Below are 17,524 nucleotides of genomic sequence, written 5' to 3' on the forward strand. Positions count from 1 at the left end.
GTTTCATGAGGTGTTACTTATGGATAAAGACTTTTCCATATGCATTATATCCAAAGTGTTTTCCCCCATATGAATTTGATGATGTGCAATGAGGGCTGAATTATGGGAAAAAGCTTTCCAAGTCATTATGTTTAAAAGGTTTCTCTTCATGTGAATTTTCTGATGCATTCAGAGATGTGACTTATTGCCAAGGGCTTTTCTACAGTCATTGCATTCATGAAGTTTCTCCCCGGTGTGAATTCTCTGGTGTGATATGAGCTATGCTTTATAACATATGATTTATAAAGGCATTTCCAAACTCATTAGATTCATAAGGTTTCTGCCCTGTGTGAATTGTGTATGATATGAGGTATAATTTATAGGAAAAGACTTTTCTGCATTTATAAGGTTATTTCCCGGTGTGAATTCTCTGATGCATTTGGAATTGGAACTTAAAATCAAAAGTTTTTCCACAGTCATTACACTCATGAAGTTTCAATACTGTGTGCATTCTCTGGGGCATTATGAGGTTTGACTTTTGTCCAAAGGCTTTTCAGTCATTACATTCATGAGGTTTCTGCCCCATGTGAATTCTCTGATACACGATGAAGGTTGACTTATGGCTAAATGCTTTCCACACTTACTACAATCACAAGTTTTCTACCCTGTGTGAATTCTCTGCTGTGATATGAGCTTTGCCTTTTGTCCAAAGGCTTTTCCAAAGTCATTACATTCATGAGGTTTCTCCCCTGTGTGAATTCTCTGATGATTCCAAAGGATTGATTTTATCCAGAGGCTTTCCCTCAGTCATTACATTCATGGGGTTTCTCCCCTGTGTGAATTCTCCAGTGTGATCTGAGGTGTGACTTTCATACAAAGGCTTTTCCACAGTCATTACATTTATGAGGCTTCTGCCCTTTGTGAATTCTCTGGTGTATGATGAGGTGTGACTTTTGTCCAATGGCTTTTCCAGTTATTACATTCATGAGGTTTCTGCCCCATGTGAATTCTCTGGTGTAATATGAGGCAGGACTTGTGTCCAAAGGCTTTTCCACAGTCATTACACTAAAATGGTTTATCTTCTGTGTGATTTCTCTGGTGTACAATGAGGTCTGACTTTCTTCCAAAGGCTTTTCCACAGTCATTACATTTATGAGGTTTCTCCCCAGTGTGAATTCGCTGATGTAGGATGAAGGCTGACTTTCTTGCAAAGCCTTTTCCACAGTCATTACATTCATGAGGTTTCTGACCTGTGTGAATTCTCTGGTGTACGATGAGCTGTGACTTTTGTATAAAGGCTTTTCCACAGTCATTGCATTTATGAGGTTTCTCTCCTGTGTGAATTCTCTGGTGTAATATGAGGTATGACTTTTTTCCAAAGGCTTTTCCACAGTCATTGCATTTATGAGGTTTCTCCCCTGTGTGAATTCTCTGATGTATGAAGAGGTGTGACTTTCGTCCAAAGTTTTTTCCACAGTCATTACATTTATGAGGTTTCTCCCCTGTGTGAATTTTCTGATGTTTCCTGAGGTCTGACTTTTGTCCAAAGTTTTTTCCACAGTCATTACATTTATGAGGTTTCTGCCCTGTGTGAATTCTCTGGTGTACGATGAGCTGTGACTTTTGTATAAAGGCTTTTCCACAGTCATTACATTTATTTGGTTTCACCCCTGTGTGAATTCTCTGGTGTAATATGAGGTATGACTTTTGTCCAAAGGCTTTTCCACAGTCATTACATTTATGAGGGTTCTGCCCCGTGTGAATTCTCTGGTGTACGATGAGGTGTGACTTTTGTATAAAGGCTTTTCCACAGTCATTACATTTATGAGGTTTCTCCCCTGTGTGAATTCTCTGGTGTAATATGAGGTATGACTTTTGTCCAAAGGCTTTTCCACAGTCATTACATTTATGAGGTTTCTGCCCTGTGTGAATTCTCTGGTGTACAATGAGGTGTGACTTTTGTATAAAGGCTTTTCCACAGTCATTACATTTATGAGGTTTCTCCCCTGTGTGAATTCTCTGGTGTAATATGAGGTCTGACTTTCTTGTAAAGGCTTTTCCACAGTCGTTACATTCATGAGGTTTCTCCCCTGTGTGAATTCTCTGATGTATGAAGAGGTGTGACTTTTGTCCAAAGTTTTTTCCACAGTCATTACATTTATGAGGTTTCTCCCCTGTGTGAATTTGCTGATGTTTCCTGAGGTCTGACTTTTGTCCAAAGGCTTTTCCACAGTCATTACATTCATAAGGTGAATTAAAACTGAGTGATTTTCCAGAAGGTTTACATTTATAGAGTTTTTCCCTTGTATTTAGTATCTGATTCATTGCAAGATGTGACTGGTGAATGACAGGTTCAACATACCTAATGTACCTATAAAATTTCTTTCTTGTGTGACTTTGTTGATGCATACTGAGGCTATAATTTTCATGGATAGCTTTTTCTATTTGAGTTGCTTTTCCAAAAGTGACGGTTGATTTATCGCAGTTTTCTGCCATATGAACCCTCTCAGATTTACAGAACATCTTTCTTGTGAAGACTTTTGCTTGTCCAATGGGTCCAAATGGCTGCTTCGTGATGTGGATATTGTCATGCTGACCAAGAGGCTCACAGAACTGGAGACAATTTCCAGGTATCTTAGTGTTATCAAATTTCTCTCCAACCTGTAGTTGTTCAGGCCCACTGGGGCAATACACAGTGTGACATTTATTGCATTTCTCAGGATTCAATCCTGAATAGGTTCCCTTTTCAATAATCAGTGTTGGAATATGGCTTGAATTTAAACTAGGAGTTTTTCTTAATTCAACTCTCTTGAGAGCTGATGTCTTGTTATTTTCCATAAAATCCTGATTCAAATTTTTATCCTGATTTTCCTGGTTGATCCTAATCAGGTCATCCCTTTTCATGACCACTGAAATGAGAAAAAAGCAGAGATGTCACTGAATCACACGTAACTGTTTCTCCTGGCATACTCATGTAAAGGGAATTAAGTTACTTGTTATCCAAGTGGCATAAGATTTTCACAAAATCAGTATGAGGTACTTATTTATGACCATTATATGGTTTTTCTCCTTAATACATTAATATACCATGAGGTTTCCCATGATCCTGTTTACTATGGGAATTTGTCAAGGATGGTAGAATGACATTTGTGCTATGATGCGTGGGATGCCTGCTTCTCAAAACAGTGTCAGTTTGAGCCCTGACTACTCTGCTTTCAGTACAGCTCTCTGCCTGTGTAAACTGGAAGGAAGCAGATAATTGTTCATGTGCCTGGGAACCTGTGAGACACCAGGGAAGACTAAATGAATTCTAGAGTTTCAGCTTCAGACTAGTTAGACCTAAATGTTGCAGGCATCTGGGAAGTGAGCTCCTAGAAGACCTCTTTTTCTCTCTTTCTTCTCTATCACTCTGCAATTTTTCATCACTATCACTCTGCCATATTTCATCACAAAGATGAAATAACTATAATATATTTTAAAGAATGGACAAATATTTAATAAAATATTCACCCACTACCTAGCAACCATTTTTCCCTGTGCTTTTTCTCCAGTTTATTTTTATAAAAATTGTGTGTTTTTTGCTTCTCTGATATTTCAACCATGAATATAAAGAAGTTTTACTGATCATTTACTTGCAGGTGGAGAAGAGTGAAATGTGCCTGTACTTTAAGCAGGACAACATTGAAGGAGTATGATTTGAATCTATGATTGTCTCATATTCAGTCTTCCTAGGTAAACATCAGTGAAAGAGAGAAAGGTCTTCTTTTGCCGCTGGTTCACCCTCCAATGGCCACCATGGCCGGCGCACCACGCTGATCCGATGGCAAGAGCCAGGTACTTATCCTGGTCTCCCATGGGGTGCAGGGCCCAAGCACTTGGGCCATCCTCCACTGCACTCCTGGGCCACATCAGAGAGCTGGCCTGGAAGAGGGGCAACCAGGACAGAATCTGGCACCCTGACCAGTACTAGAACTCGGTGTGCCAGCGCCACAAGGCGGAGGATTAGCCTAGTGAGCCACGGTGCCGGCTATTTGCTTATTTTTCAATGATACTGAAAAATAAGAGAGAAATCATACTTCAAACTTCACCATTAAAGAAATCTGAGCCACTCAACATCAACCCACAAGGCTACTCAACCTTGGATCTCAAAATCTCATTACTTTCATGGTGAGTCTAGGATCACTTATTTTCATGTTTTATATAAGTTCATGCTTAGTTTTTTATTTCTTTTTTTTCAAAGATTTACTTTATTTATTTGAAAACTAGAATTATAGAGAGAGATAGAGACAGAGAGAAGTCTTCCATCTGGTGGTTACTCCCCATATGGGCACAACAAGCAATGCTGGGCCAAGATGAAGTTAGGAGCCAGGAGTTTCTTTCTTGTCTCCCAAAGGGGTACAGGGTGCCAAGGACTTGGGCCAACCTCTGCTCCTTTCTCAGGTGCATTAGCAGAGAGCTGGATTAGAAGAGGACCAGCTGGGATTTGAACTGGCACCCATATGCAATGCTAGTGCTGCAGGCTGGAGCTTTAACACACTGCACCACATTGTCATTCCTAGCTTCATAATTTCTGATGTCACATCACAGAGGCTTACTCATGACCATCTTTTTTTTAAGTTTTATTTATTTATTTGAAAGTCAGAGTTAAACAGAGAGAGGAGAGGCAGAGAGAGAGTAAGGTCTTCCATCTGCTGGTTCAGTCCCCAATTGGCTGCAATGGCTGGAACTGCACCAATCTGAAGCCAGGAACCAGGAGCTACTTCTAGGTCTCCCTTGGGTGCAGGGGTCCAAGGACTCAGGACATCTTCTACTGCTTTCCAAGGCCATAGCTGAGAGCTGGATCGGAAGTGGAGCAACTGGGTCTCAAACTGGTGCCCATATGGATGCTGGCACTTCAGGCTAGGATGTCAATTCACTGCTGCACAGCACCAGCCACATGAACATCTTTTAGTATTTACTTATTTACTTACTTGAGAGTCAGAGAGACAGAATGAGAGATAAAGACAGGCTGAAACAGAGGTTTGCCAGATATAGGCTCACTCTTCAGATGTTTCCAACAGACTATAATTTTCTTATTTATTTGAGAGGCACAGACAAAAAAAAAGAAAGAAACTAAGAAAGAGAGAGTTCACATTTATTGATTCAGTCCTGAGAAAGTCCTATGCCTGGGCAAAAATCATGAGTGAGAACTCAATCTGAGCAATGAGTTAGAATAAGTTTCCAGGAGCTGGGATTGGGGCATAGCAAGTAAAGCCACCACCTGCAGTGCCAACATCACTTATGGGCACCAATTTAAGTCCTGGCTGCTCCACTTCTGATCCAGCACTCTGCTATGGCCTGGGAAAGCAGTAGAAAATGGCTCAAGTCCTTGGAGCCCTGTACCCATGTGGGAGACCAGGAAGAAGCTCCTGGCTCCTGGCTTCAGATCAGTGCTTCTCCAGCCATGACAGCCAATTGAGAAGTGAACCAGCAGATGGAAAACCTCTCTCTCTCTCTCTCTCTCTCTTTCTATCTGCCTCTCCTTCTCTCTCTGACTTTCAAATAAATAAATTAATAAATAAATCTTTAAAATAACAGAAACATTAATCTTAAAAAAATAAGTTTCTGTATGTTGCCTAATTGACAAGCACTGAAGGAACTAATAAGTGCATGAAGGAAAAGGTATGAAAGTATAGAGAAGGACAGTTAGAATTGGTGGAATGTATCAAACCTAGATAAAAGCCTTAATAACATCAGAAAATGACTGGATTTTTTTTAATCAAAGAGCATCTTCACTAAGAACAAAAGTTAGAAAGATACTGGTATCTCTAAATGCCTGTGTCTGATGCACAAAGCCAACTGTCATCAGGAGTAAGGCTTGAGAAAAATTCATGGAAAGAACATCAGTCAACATCTGCACACTTTCTGTCTTGGCCTCCCTGTCCCTGATGTGCAGACTGACCTGGAAGGCTCCGATTCAAGCATTCATCCACCATCCATGGCTCTGCTCCTCGCTCCAACTTGAAGATCAAGTCAGGTTTGGTAGTGCAGTACCCTATTAATGGAAACAATATAAGACTATGAAATCACTATCTTGGGTTATTTAAAGGACTACAGCTTGGTCCAGCAGCTATATAACAAATGTTCAAATTTGAATCTTTTGTAAGATGGTAGATATTCAGATTATTCATGGACTCAAATTCTATACCTGCCCAATATCAAACTTCATAAAGTGTTCCCTTATTTGTCAAATAGCAATAAAATGTTATCGCTGGGCATGTGATGGGTGTCACTCACCCAAGGAGAACAGACTGCTGTAGGTCTCCAGCATCACATCTCGGTACAGGATTTTCTGAGCATTGTTCATTTTCTTCCATTCCTCCCACATAAAGTACACAGCAAGGTCTTCAAATGCTATCATCTCCTATGATATTACACTTCCAGTCAACATATTGACTCTGCACAAAATAAACACTGACAGTTGTGTGGATATGAAGGAAAAAAGGAAGGATATGGTTTCACATTAGACTTATTGAGTGTTTAGAAAGCCACACAGAGCATTCAACAGAGTCAAACCCATGATCTACAGGCTGTGAGAAATGCCCAAGCTGCAGGAAAATAGGAGGTTCAAATCACAAAGGCCACATCTGTCAAGGGGAATTGCACAGCTGGCTAAAAAAGGGGCAATATTGACTCTTGAATGGGCAATGTGAAGAAGTATGTAGAAGCATTGAGAAAAAAAGGCAAGAAACATCAGTGAAACTATGATGGGATTGAACAGAAAATAATTTCCAGGAAAACACCATGCATATCATTTGCAGTATGTCAGAGAAAAATAATAATAAAGACAGGGCAGACATTTAGCTTATTGTTTATGATGCCACTTCAGAGTGTCTATGTTTGATTTCCAATGTCAGCTCTAGTCTTTAGCTCCCAGATAATTCAGACCTGGGGAAACAGCGGTGATGTCACCAATGAAGGAGGCCTAGATTCCACTCTTCAATCCTGGCTTCAGTCCTGCCCCAACTCTGTTTGCTATGGTTATCTAGGAAGTGAATTAATGTGTCAAAGCTCTCTATCTCTCAGTCCATCAACTTTTTTCTCTATCAGGCTAAAAATATTTTTAAGTAAGAGAAAATACAGGTCAAAGAATACAAATTAGCTTTTGCCCTTGTCTATGATTATTCTAATGATAAACAATTGAAATAATATTATACCTAATTAAAGTGAAAGCAATGGAAATACTTGCCCAAAACATTCAAATGGTAAACATTTGAAATAACATTATACATAATGAAAGTGAAAACAATGGAATTATTTGTCCAAAAAGAGAACCTGGGAATGTCTGTAGTACAATCTGCATTTGTGACTCACTGAGAAAAATGCTTAGAGATTTGTTTAAGAACCTGCAATAGTCACCAGAATTGTGATCCAGCAGGCTAAGCCTCCACCATCAATGCTGGCATCCCATGTAAACAGAGGATTTGATTCCTGGCTGCTCCACTTCCAATCCAGTTCCCTGCTAATCTGACTGAAAGAGCAGTGAAAATGGCCTGAGTATTTGAACCCTTCCATCAAATTGGGAGACCCATGGAGTTTCAGGCTCCTGACTTTGGCCTGGCCCCAGTCTCAGCCATTATGGGCATTTGGGGAATGAAACAGTAGATAGAAGATATCTCCTTTTGTCTCCCTGTCTCTCCCAATCTCTGTAAGTTTGCCTTTCAAATAAATAATCTTAAAAAATAAATGAGCCAAGATGGCGGAATAGTGAGGGCGCACACCAGTTGTCCGGGAAAAGATAGTTTAATAAAAGTGGAGTTACTGTAGCCTCAGGAAAAGGCTCAGGAAAAAATTGCAGAGGAAACTCTTCCAGATCTAATGGATGTGACATGGAGGACCTACGGGGAGAGCAAGGTCACCCACCGCATGGAAGCCAAGCTGCGGAAGCCAAGCCACAGAGTCTGCGCACCAGTGCTGGAAGTGGAGGTGACACAAAAACCTTGGTAACCTGAGACATTGGCAGGGAAAGGCAGAAAGAGCCTACAGAGAATGAGGCCTGCAGCCTCATGGGGGAAAGTTCACCAGGCTGACTGGAGGAGAAAAAAAATGAATAAATAATGGGAACCGGCAGAGACATTAGCCTCTCTCTCCACTCACCTTATGAAGCCAAGCAAGACAAAGAGCAGGTGCCATTTTGCGTATGTAAAGCAGTGTGCACCATTTTGCCTATGTAAAGCGGCGCCTGTCATTAGCCAAGCAGAAAAACCTGACTTTGGTGGGGAGAAATAACAGGACGTTAAGACCTAGTGAAAGTGTGGAGCTAACGATCTGAGACTGAAAATCTGAGGGTGGGCAAGAGAACTCACCGAGTACACAAACTCAGTAACCTGGGCAACCTGGTGAAAGATTGTGGAGAAATTTGAGAGCACACTGAGGGCTGCATAAACTCTTTGTGTGGTCCCAGGGGTAAGCAGACGAATACCCACAGGGGCCAGATTTCATATATCAACTACCCTCAATTCTACTCAGCTGTGTGGAATTACTTCCCAACTGAGTCAAAAAAGAGAGAGAGAGAGCAAAAGAACAATCTGGGTGAGTCAACTTTGGCACACGCTTAACCCTGAAGAACCAAACAGAGCTCTCTGGCCACACCCATCACAGCCTCTAAGGATCCATCAAAAGCAGACAGTCCACTTAATCTAGAGTCACAGTATAATGAGAAAAAACACCACACCAAAGAAACCAAAGAATATCTCCAATATGCCAAACAACAAACGCAGAAACAGAGGTAACAAGAACAAGGAAGACACTGTGATGCCCCCAAATGAAATAGACATCCCAATTCAAGATTATGAAGATAATGAGATAGAAGAAATGCAAGAAGCAGATCTCAAAAAAATGGATAAGAACATTAAGAAGTTCTCAAAAACAAATTCTTGAACTACAGAAATCCTTAATGGACAAGATAGAAAATCTCTCTCGCAAAAATGAAATATTAAAGGAGGAATCAAAACGAAATGAAACAACTAGTAGAACATGAAACTGTGATAGTGATGAGAAATCATAATGAAATTAAGAATTCAATAGATCAAATGACAAACACATTCGAGTGCCTTAAACACAGAATGGGTGAAGCAGAAGAAAGAATATCGGACTGAGAAGACAGAGAACAGGAAAGGATACAGTCAAACCAAAGAAAAGGAGAGGAAATTAGAAATCTAAAAAATACTGTCAGGAATCTACAGGATACTATTTAAAAAACCAACATTCAGGTTCTAGGAGTTCCTAAAGGCATGGAGAGGGAGAAAGGATTAGAATGCCTTTTTAGTGAGACAACATAAACTTTAACACAAAAACTATTAGGAGAGACAAAGAGGGGCACTATATAATGATTAAGGGATCAATTCAACAAGAAGATATAATGATTATCAATGAATATGCACCTAATTACAGGGCACCAGTTTATTGAAAAGATTTGTTAAGGGACTTAAAGGGAGACTTAGATTCCAATACAATAGTACTGGGGGACTTCAATACTCCACTCTCAGAAATAGATAGATCATACAGACAGAAGATCAACAAGGAAACAGCAGATTTAATCGACACTATTGTCCAAATGGATCTAACAGATATCTACAGAACTTCTCATCCTACACATAAAGCATTTACATTCTTCTCAGCAGTACATGGAACATTCTCTAGGATTGACCACATACTAGGCCATAAAGCAAGTCTCAGCAAATTCAAAAGAATTAGAATCATACCATGCAGCTTCCCAGAACATAAAGGAATGAAGTTGGAAATTAGCAACTCAGGAATCCCTAGAGCATATGCAAACACATGGAGATTGAACAACATGCTCCTGAATGAACAATGTGTCATAGAAGAAATTAAAAGAGAAATCAAAAATTTTCTGGAAGTAAATGAGGAGAACAGCACAACATACCAAAACTTATGGGATAAAGCAAAAGCAGTGTTAAGTTAAAAGTTTTTATCAATAGGTGCCTACATCAAGAAATTGGAGGGAGGAAGCAAGATGGCAGAATAGGAAGGGAGCACACTGATAGTCCAGGGAGAGATAGTTTAATAAAAGTGGAGATACTGCAAGTTCAAGGAAGAGTAGGGGAGGAAACAGCAGAAGAAACTCTTCCGGAACGCGTGATTCACAGTGGACCTGCGTGGAGAGCGTGGGAGCCCACAGTTCGGGACACCAGCGGCAGACTCAACACACCAGCGCTGGAACGTGAGGTGAGCCGAACCTCAATAGCCCAAGACACCGGCAGGCAAGCAGAGACAGGAGACTAGAGGGAACGACCCAGAGTGGTGAAAGTTCACCAGGCTAACTGGAAGAGAGAGAGAGAGAAAAAAAGTGACTGCTTTGGACACGGGTTTCTCTCTCTCCGCTCACCTCTCAAGGGGGAGCAAGACAAAGAGCAGGCACCATCTTGGACATACGTCATAAGCAGAGCAACCTCAGGTCTGCATCGGCCCTGAGCCTAGCAGAAAAACCTGACTCTGGGCGGGGTGAATTAACAGGAGATTAGGACCTAGTAAATTTGTGGTGCTACTGAACTGAGACTGTGAAAAAAGAGACGGTGGGGGAGAGAACACACGGAATTCACGTGAGCACTCTCCAGAGACACTACAATTCCGTAACTTTGGCAACCCAGTGGGAGACTGAAGGAGACTTTGAGCCCACTCTGAGGGCAGAACAGATTCCCTGTGTGGTCCTTGGGAAAGAGCTTCCGATCTCTGGCTCCTGCGGGTGTATCATTTGCCTGCTAACTACCTCCAACTTCGTTCAGCTGCACGGAATTACTTCCCTTTTGAATAAAAAAAAAAGAAAGAGAGAGAGAGAGATTTGCCACGCCTAACCTGGGAGTGTCACCTTTGGCACACCAAACAGAGCTCTCAGGCCACACCCATCTCAAGCCCTAAGGCTCCATCAAAAACAGATAGTCCACTTAATCTAAAGTCATAGTATAACAAGAAAAAGCACCACAGTGAAGAAACCAAATATCTCCAATATGACAAATAACAAACGCAAAAACCGAGGTAATAAAAAACAAGGAAGTCACCATGACACCCCCAAATGAAAAAGACACCCCAATTCAAGATTATGAAGATGATGAGATAGAAGAAATGCAAGAAGCAGATCTCAAAAAATTGATAAGAACATTAAGAAGTTCTCAAAAACAAATTCTTGAACTACAGAAATCCTTAATGGACAAGATAGAAAATCTCTCTCGTGAAAATGAAATATTAAGGAGGAATCAAAATGAAACGAAACAACTAGTACAACAGGAAACTGTGATAGTGACTGAAGTGAAGAATTCAATAGATTAAATGAAAAACACAATAGAGAGCCTTACAAACAGAATGGGTGAAGCAGAAGAGAGAATATCGGACTTAGAAGACAGAGAACAGGAAAGGATACAGTCAGACCAAAGAAAAGAAGAGGAAATTAGAAATCTAAAACATATTGTCAGGAATCTTCAGGATACTATTAAAAAAACCAACATTCGGGTTCTAGGAATTCCTGAAGGCATGGAGAGGAAGAAAGGATTAGAAGGCTTTTTTACTGAGATATTAGCAGCAAATTTCCCAGGTTGGGAGAAGGACAGAGACATCCTAGTACAGGAAGCTCATAGAACCCCCCAATAAACATGACCAAAAGAGATCCTCACCATGACACGTTGTAATTAAACTCTCCACAGTGAAACATAAAGAAAAGATCCTAAAATGTGCAAGAGAGAAACGTCAGATTACTCTCAGAGGATCTCCAATCAGACTCACAGCTGACTTCTCATCAGAAACTCTACAAGCTAGGAGGGAATGGCGAGATATAGCCCAGGTACTAAGAGAGAAAAACTGCCAGCCCAGAATATTATATCCTGCAAAGCTATCATTTGTGAATGAAGGTGAAATAAAGACTTTTCATAGCAAACAGAAATTGAAACAATTTGTCGCCACTCATCCAGCCCTGCAACAGATGCTTAAAGATGTGTTACACACAGAAACACGGTCATCAATATGAAAGAAGATAAAGGAAGGAAAGCTCACAGCAAAAGATCACAGGGAATTCAAAGCATATATTAGAACTTATCTTTGGCAAATGGCAGGGCAAAGTTACCACTTATCATTAGTCACATTGAACGTGAATGGCCTGAACTGTCCAGTTAAAAGACACCGATTGGCTGATTGGGTTAAGGAACAAAACCCATCTATTTGCTGCTTACAAGAAACACATCTTTCCAACAAAGATCCATACAGACTGAAAGTGAAAGGCTGGAAAAAGATATACCATGCTAACAGAAATGAAAAAAGAGCAGGCATAGCCATCTTAATATCGGACAACATAAACTTTACCACAAAAACTATTAAGAGAGACAAAGAGGGGCACTATATAATGCTTAAGGGATCAATACAACAAGAAGATATAACAATTATCAATGTATATGCACCTAATTAAAGGGCACCGGTTTATTTAAAAGATTTGTTAAGGGACTTAAAGGGAGACTTAGACCCCAATACAATAGTACTGGGGGACTTCAATACTCCACTCTCAGAAATAGACAGATCAATAGGTCAGAAGATCAACAAGGATACAGTAGATTTAAACGACACTATAGACCAAATGGATCTAACAGATATATACAGAACTTTCAATCCTACAGCTAAAGATTTTACATTCTTCTCAGCAGTACATGGAACCTTCTCTAGGATTGACCACATACTAGGCCATAAAACAAGTCTCAGCAAATTCAAAAGAATTAGAATTATACCATGCAGCGTCTCAGACCATAAAGGAATGAAGTTGGAAATTAGCAACTCAGGAATCCCTAGAGCATATGCAAACACAGGGAGATTGAACAACATGCTCCTGAATGAACAATGTGTCATAGAAGAAATTAAAAGAGAAATCAAAAATTTTCTGGAAGTAAATGAGGATAACAGCACAACATACCAAAACTTATGGGACACAGCAAAAGCAGTGTTAAGAGGAAAGTTTATATCAATAGGTGCCTACATCAAAAAATTGGAAAGGCACCAAATAGATGAGCTTTCAAATCACATCAAGGATCTAGAAAACCTACAGCAAACCAGACCCAAATCTAGTAGGAGAAGAGAAATAATTAAAATCAGAGAAGAAATCAACAGGATTGAATCAAGAAAAACATTACAAAAAATCAGCGAAACGAGGAGCTGGTTTTTTGAAAAAATAAACAAAATTGACACACCATTGGCCCAACTAACTAAAAAAAGAAGAGAAAAGACCCAAATCAATAAAATCAGAGATGAAAAAGGAAATGTAACAACAGACACCACAGAAATAAAAAGAATCATCAGAAATTACTACAAGGACTTGTATGCCAGCAAACAGGGAAACCTATCAGAAATGGATAGATTCCTGGACACATGCAACCTACCTAAATTGAACCAGGAAGACATCGAAAACCTAAACAGACCCATAACTGAGACAGAAATTGAAACAGTAATAAAAGCCCTCCCAACAAAGAAAAGCCCAGGACCAGATGGATTCACTGCTGAATTCTACCAGACATTTAAAGAAGAACTAACTCCAATTCTTCTCAAACTATTCAGAACAATCGAAGAAGAGGGAGTCCTCCCAAATTCTTTCTATGAAGCCAGCATCACCTTAATTCCTAAGCCGGAAAAAGATGCAGCACTGAAAGAGAATATAGACCAATATCCCTGATGAACATAGACGCAAAAATCCTCAATAAAATTCTCACCAATAGAATGCAACAACACATCAGAAAGATCATCCACCCAACCAAGTGGGATTTATCCCTGGTATGCAGGGATGGTTTAATGTGCGCAAGACAGTCAATGTGATACACCACATTAACAGACTGCAGAAGAAAAACCATATGATTATCTCAATAGATGCCGAGAAAGCATTTGATAAAATACAACACCCGTTCGTGATGAAAACTCTAAGCAAACTGGGTTTGGAAGGAACATTCCTCAATACAATCAAAGCAATCTATGAAGAACCCACAGCCAACATCCTATTGAATGGGGAAAAGTTGGAAGCATTTCCACTGAGATCTGGAACCGGACAGGGATGCCCACTCTCACCACTGCTATTCAATATAGTTCAGGAAGTTTTAGCCAAAGCTATTAGGCAAGAAAAAGAAACTAAAGTGATACAAATTGGGAAGGAAGAACTCAAACTCTCCCTCTTTGCACACAATATGATTCTTTATTTAGGGGACCCAAAGAACTCTACTAAGAGACTATTGGAACTCATAGAAGAATTTGGCAAAGTAGCAGGATATAAAATCAATGCACAAAAATCAACAGCCTTTGTATACACAAGCAGTGCCATGGCTGAGGAAGAGCTTCTAACATCAATCCCATTCACAATAGCTACAAAAACAATCAAATACCTTGGAATAAACTTAACCAAGGACGTTAAAGATCTCTACGATGAAAATTACAAAACCTTAAAGAAAGAAATAGAAGAGGATACCAAGAAATGGAAAAATCTTCCATGCTCATGGATTGGAAGAATCAACATCATCAAAATGTCCATTCTCCCAAAAGCAATTTATAGATTCAGTGTGATAGCCATCAAGATACTGAAGACCTTCTTCTCAGATCTGGAAAAAATGGTGCTGAAATTTATATGGAGGCACAAGAGACCTCGAATAGCTAAAGCAATCTTGTATAACAAAAACAAAGCCAGAGGCATCACAATACCAGATTTCAGGACATACTACAGGGCAGTTGTAATCAAAAGAGCATGGTACTGGTACAGAAACAGATGGATAGACCAATGGAACAGAATTGAAACACCAGAAATCAATCCAAACATCTACAGCCAACTCATATTTGATCAAGGATCCAAAACCAATCCCTGGACTAAGGACATTCTATTCAATAAATGGTGCTGGGAAAACTGGATTTCCACGTGCAGAATCATGAAGCAAGAACCCCTACCTTTCACCTAACACAAACAGTCACTAAACATGGATTAAAGACTTTAATCTACCACATGACACCATCAAATTATTAGAGAAAATTGGAGGAAGCCTACAAGATATACGTACTGGCAAAGATTTCTTGGAAAATACCCCAGAAGCACAGGCAGTCAAAGCCAAAATTAACATTTGGGATTGCATTAAATTGAGAAGTTTCTGTACTTCAAAGGAAACAGTCAGGAAAGTGAAGAGGCAACCGACAGAATGCCACCAAATATTTGCAAACTATGCAACAGATAAAGGGCTGGTAACAGGAATCTACAAAGAAAACAAGAAACTCCACAACATCAAAACAAACCACTTAAGAGATGGGCCAAGGACCTAAATAGACACTTTCCAAAGGAGGAAATCCAAATTGCCAACAGATACATGAAAAAATGTTCAAGATCACTAGCAATCAGGGAAATGCAAATCAAAACCACAATGATGTTTCACCTCACCCCGGTGAGAATGGCTCACATACAGAAATCTACCAACAACAGATGCTGGCAAGGATGTGGGGAAAAAGGGACACTAACCCACTGTTGGTGGGAATGCAAACTGGTTAAGCCACTATGGAAGTCAGTCTGGAGATTCCTCAGAAACCTGAATATAACCCTACCATTCAACCCAGCCATCCCACTCCTTGGAATTTACCCAAAGTAAACAAAATTGGCAAACAAACAAGCTGTCTGCACCTTAATGTTTATTGCAGCTCAATTCACAATAGCTAAGACCTGGAACCAACCCAAAAGCCCATCCACAATAGACTGGATAAAGAAATTATGGGACATGTCCTCTATAGAATACTATACCGCAGTAAGAAACAACGAAATCCAGTCATTTGCAACAAAATAGAGGAATCTGAAACACATCATGCTTATTGAATTAAGCCAGTCCCAAAGGGAGAAATATAATGTGTTCTCCCTGATTGGTGACAACTAACCAAGCAGCGAAGGGGAAACGTGTTGAAGTGAAATGGACACTATGAGAAACAGTGACTTGACCAGCTCTTGTCCTGACTGTTGATGTATAATGTAATAATTTATCCATTTTAGTATTTTTTGTCTAGTATTATTGGTTGAAGTCTGTAATTAACACACAATTATTCTTAGGTGTTTAAATATTAATAGAAAATTGATTCATGTTAGTAATTTGGAAACATTATGCTGAGTGAATTAAGCCAGTCCCAAAGGGACAAATATCATATGTTCTCCCTGATCGTTTACAACTAAGCGAGCACCAAAAAGGAAACCTATTAAAGTGAAATGAATACTATGAAAAACATTGAGTTGATCAGCCCTTGCCCTAACTGTTGATGAACAACTTAATACATTATCCCTCTTTGGTTTTTTTGTTTGTTCTACTTAATACTTTTGGTTGAATACTGTAATCAATAGACAATTCTTCTTAAGTGTTGAAACTTAACTGAAAAGTGATCACTGTTAAATAGAAGAGTGGGAATAAGAAAGGGAAGAGATGTGCAATTTGGGACATGCTCAAGCTGTCTTACCTCAAATGGTAGAGTTAGAAACATACCAGGGGATTCCAATTCAATCCCATCAAGGTGGCATGTACCAATGCCATCTCACTAGTCCCATTGATCAATTTCTGTTCACAATTGATCATAATGATAGGACTAAGAGCCAAAGTAATCACATAAACAAGACTAGTGTCTGCAAATACTAGCTGATAGAATAAAAAAGGGAGAGAATGATCCAACATGGGAAGCAGGATACACTCAGACTCATAGAATGGTAGATGTCCTAAACAGCACTCTGGCCTCAGAATCAGCCCTTAAGGCATGTGGATCTGGCTGAAAAGCCCATGAGAGTATTTTAGGCATGGAAAGCCAAGACACTCTGGCAAAAAAAAAAAAAACACAAAATAAAAAACAAAACCTAAATGAAAGATCTCCACGAGTGAGATCCCAGTGCAAAGAACAGGTCATCAAAGAAGGAGGTACCTTTCTCTGAAGGGAGGAGAGAACTTCCTCTTCTGACTACAACCTTGTCTAAATATGATCAGAGTCAGTGAACTCAGGCGGCTTCCATAGCCTTGGCAGCTCATGACAAGTGCCTAGGGTGATAACTGGTGCCATAAACAAGAGTGTCAATTTGTAAAATCAACAACAGTAGTCACTGTGCACTTACTCCTCATGCAGGATCTCTGTCCTTAATGTGCTGACCATTGTGATTTAATGCTATAACTAGTACTCAAACAGTATTTTTCACTTTGTTTTTCTTTGTGGGGGCAAACTGTTGAAATCTTAACATATGCTAAACTGATCTTCTGTATATAAAGATAATTGAAAATGAATCTTGATGTGAATGGAAGGGGAGAGGGCGAAGGAAAGGGGAAGGTGGTGGGTGGGAGGGAAGTTAGGGGGTGGGAAGCCATTGTAATCCATAAGCTGTACTTTGGAAATTTATATTCATTAAATAAAAGTTAAAAAAATAAATGAGCCTCCAATAGATTATTTTCTCCACACATTCCTTATCCTATTCCAGAATCCAATTCAGCTTCTCAAAGGTATTCAGGACTCCATTACTCTAACAATTCAAAAACAAAATTAA

At 39.7% G+C, this 17,524-nt stretch overlaps 1 protein-coding gene across 1 annotated transcript in view; it reads right to left on the bottom strand.

Annotated features, from left to right (window-relative positions):
- Positions 1-898: 898 nt before the first annotated feature.
- LOC127488067 (uncharacterized) overlaps positions 899-17,524 on the bottom strand; it is a 44,839-nt gene continuing 28,213 nt past the window's right edge. The window contains exons 2-4 of the mRNA XM_051835630.3: positions 6,256-6,382; positions 5,921-6,013; positions 899-2,888 (exon numbers count right to left, since the gene is read on the bottom strand). Of these exons, the coding sequence (XP_051691590.3) occupies positions 1,045-2,888; positions 5,921-6,013; positions 6,256-6,382 (2,064 nt within the window). The 3' untranslated portion in view covers positions 899-1,044. The remainder of the gene's footprint in view (positions 2,889-5,920; positions 6,014-6,255; positions 6,383-17,524) is intronic.

This window comes from Oryctolagus cuniculus, chromosome 1 (assembly GCF_051225735.1).
Source record: "Oryctolagus cuniculus isolate XC-2025 breed Fujian yellow rabbit chromosome 1, ASM5122573v1, whole genome shotgun sequence".
NCBI lineage: Eukaryota > Metazoa > Chordata > Mammalia > Lagomorpha > Leporidae > Oryctolagus > Oryctolagus cuniculus.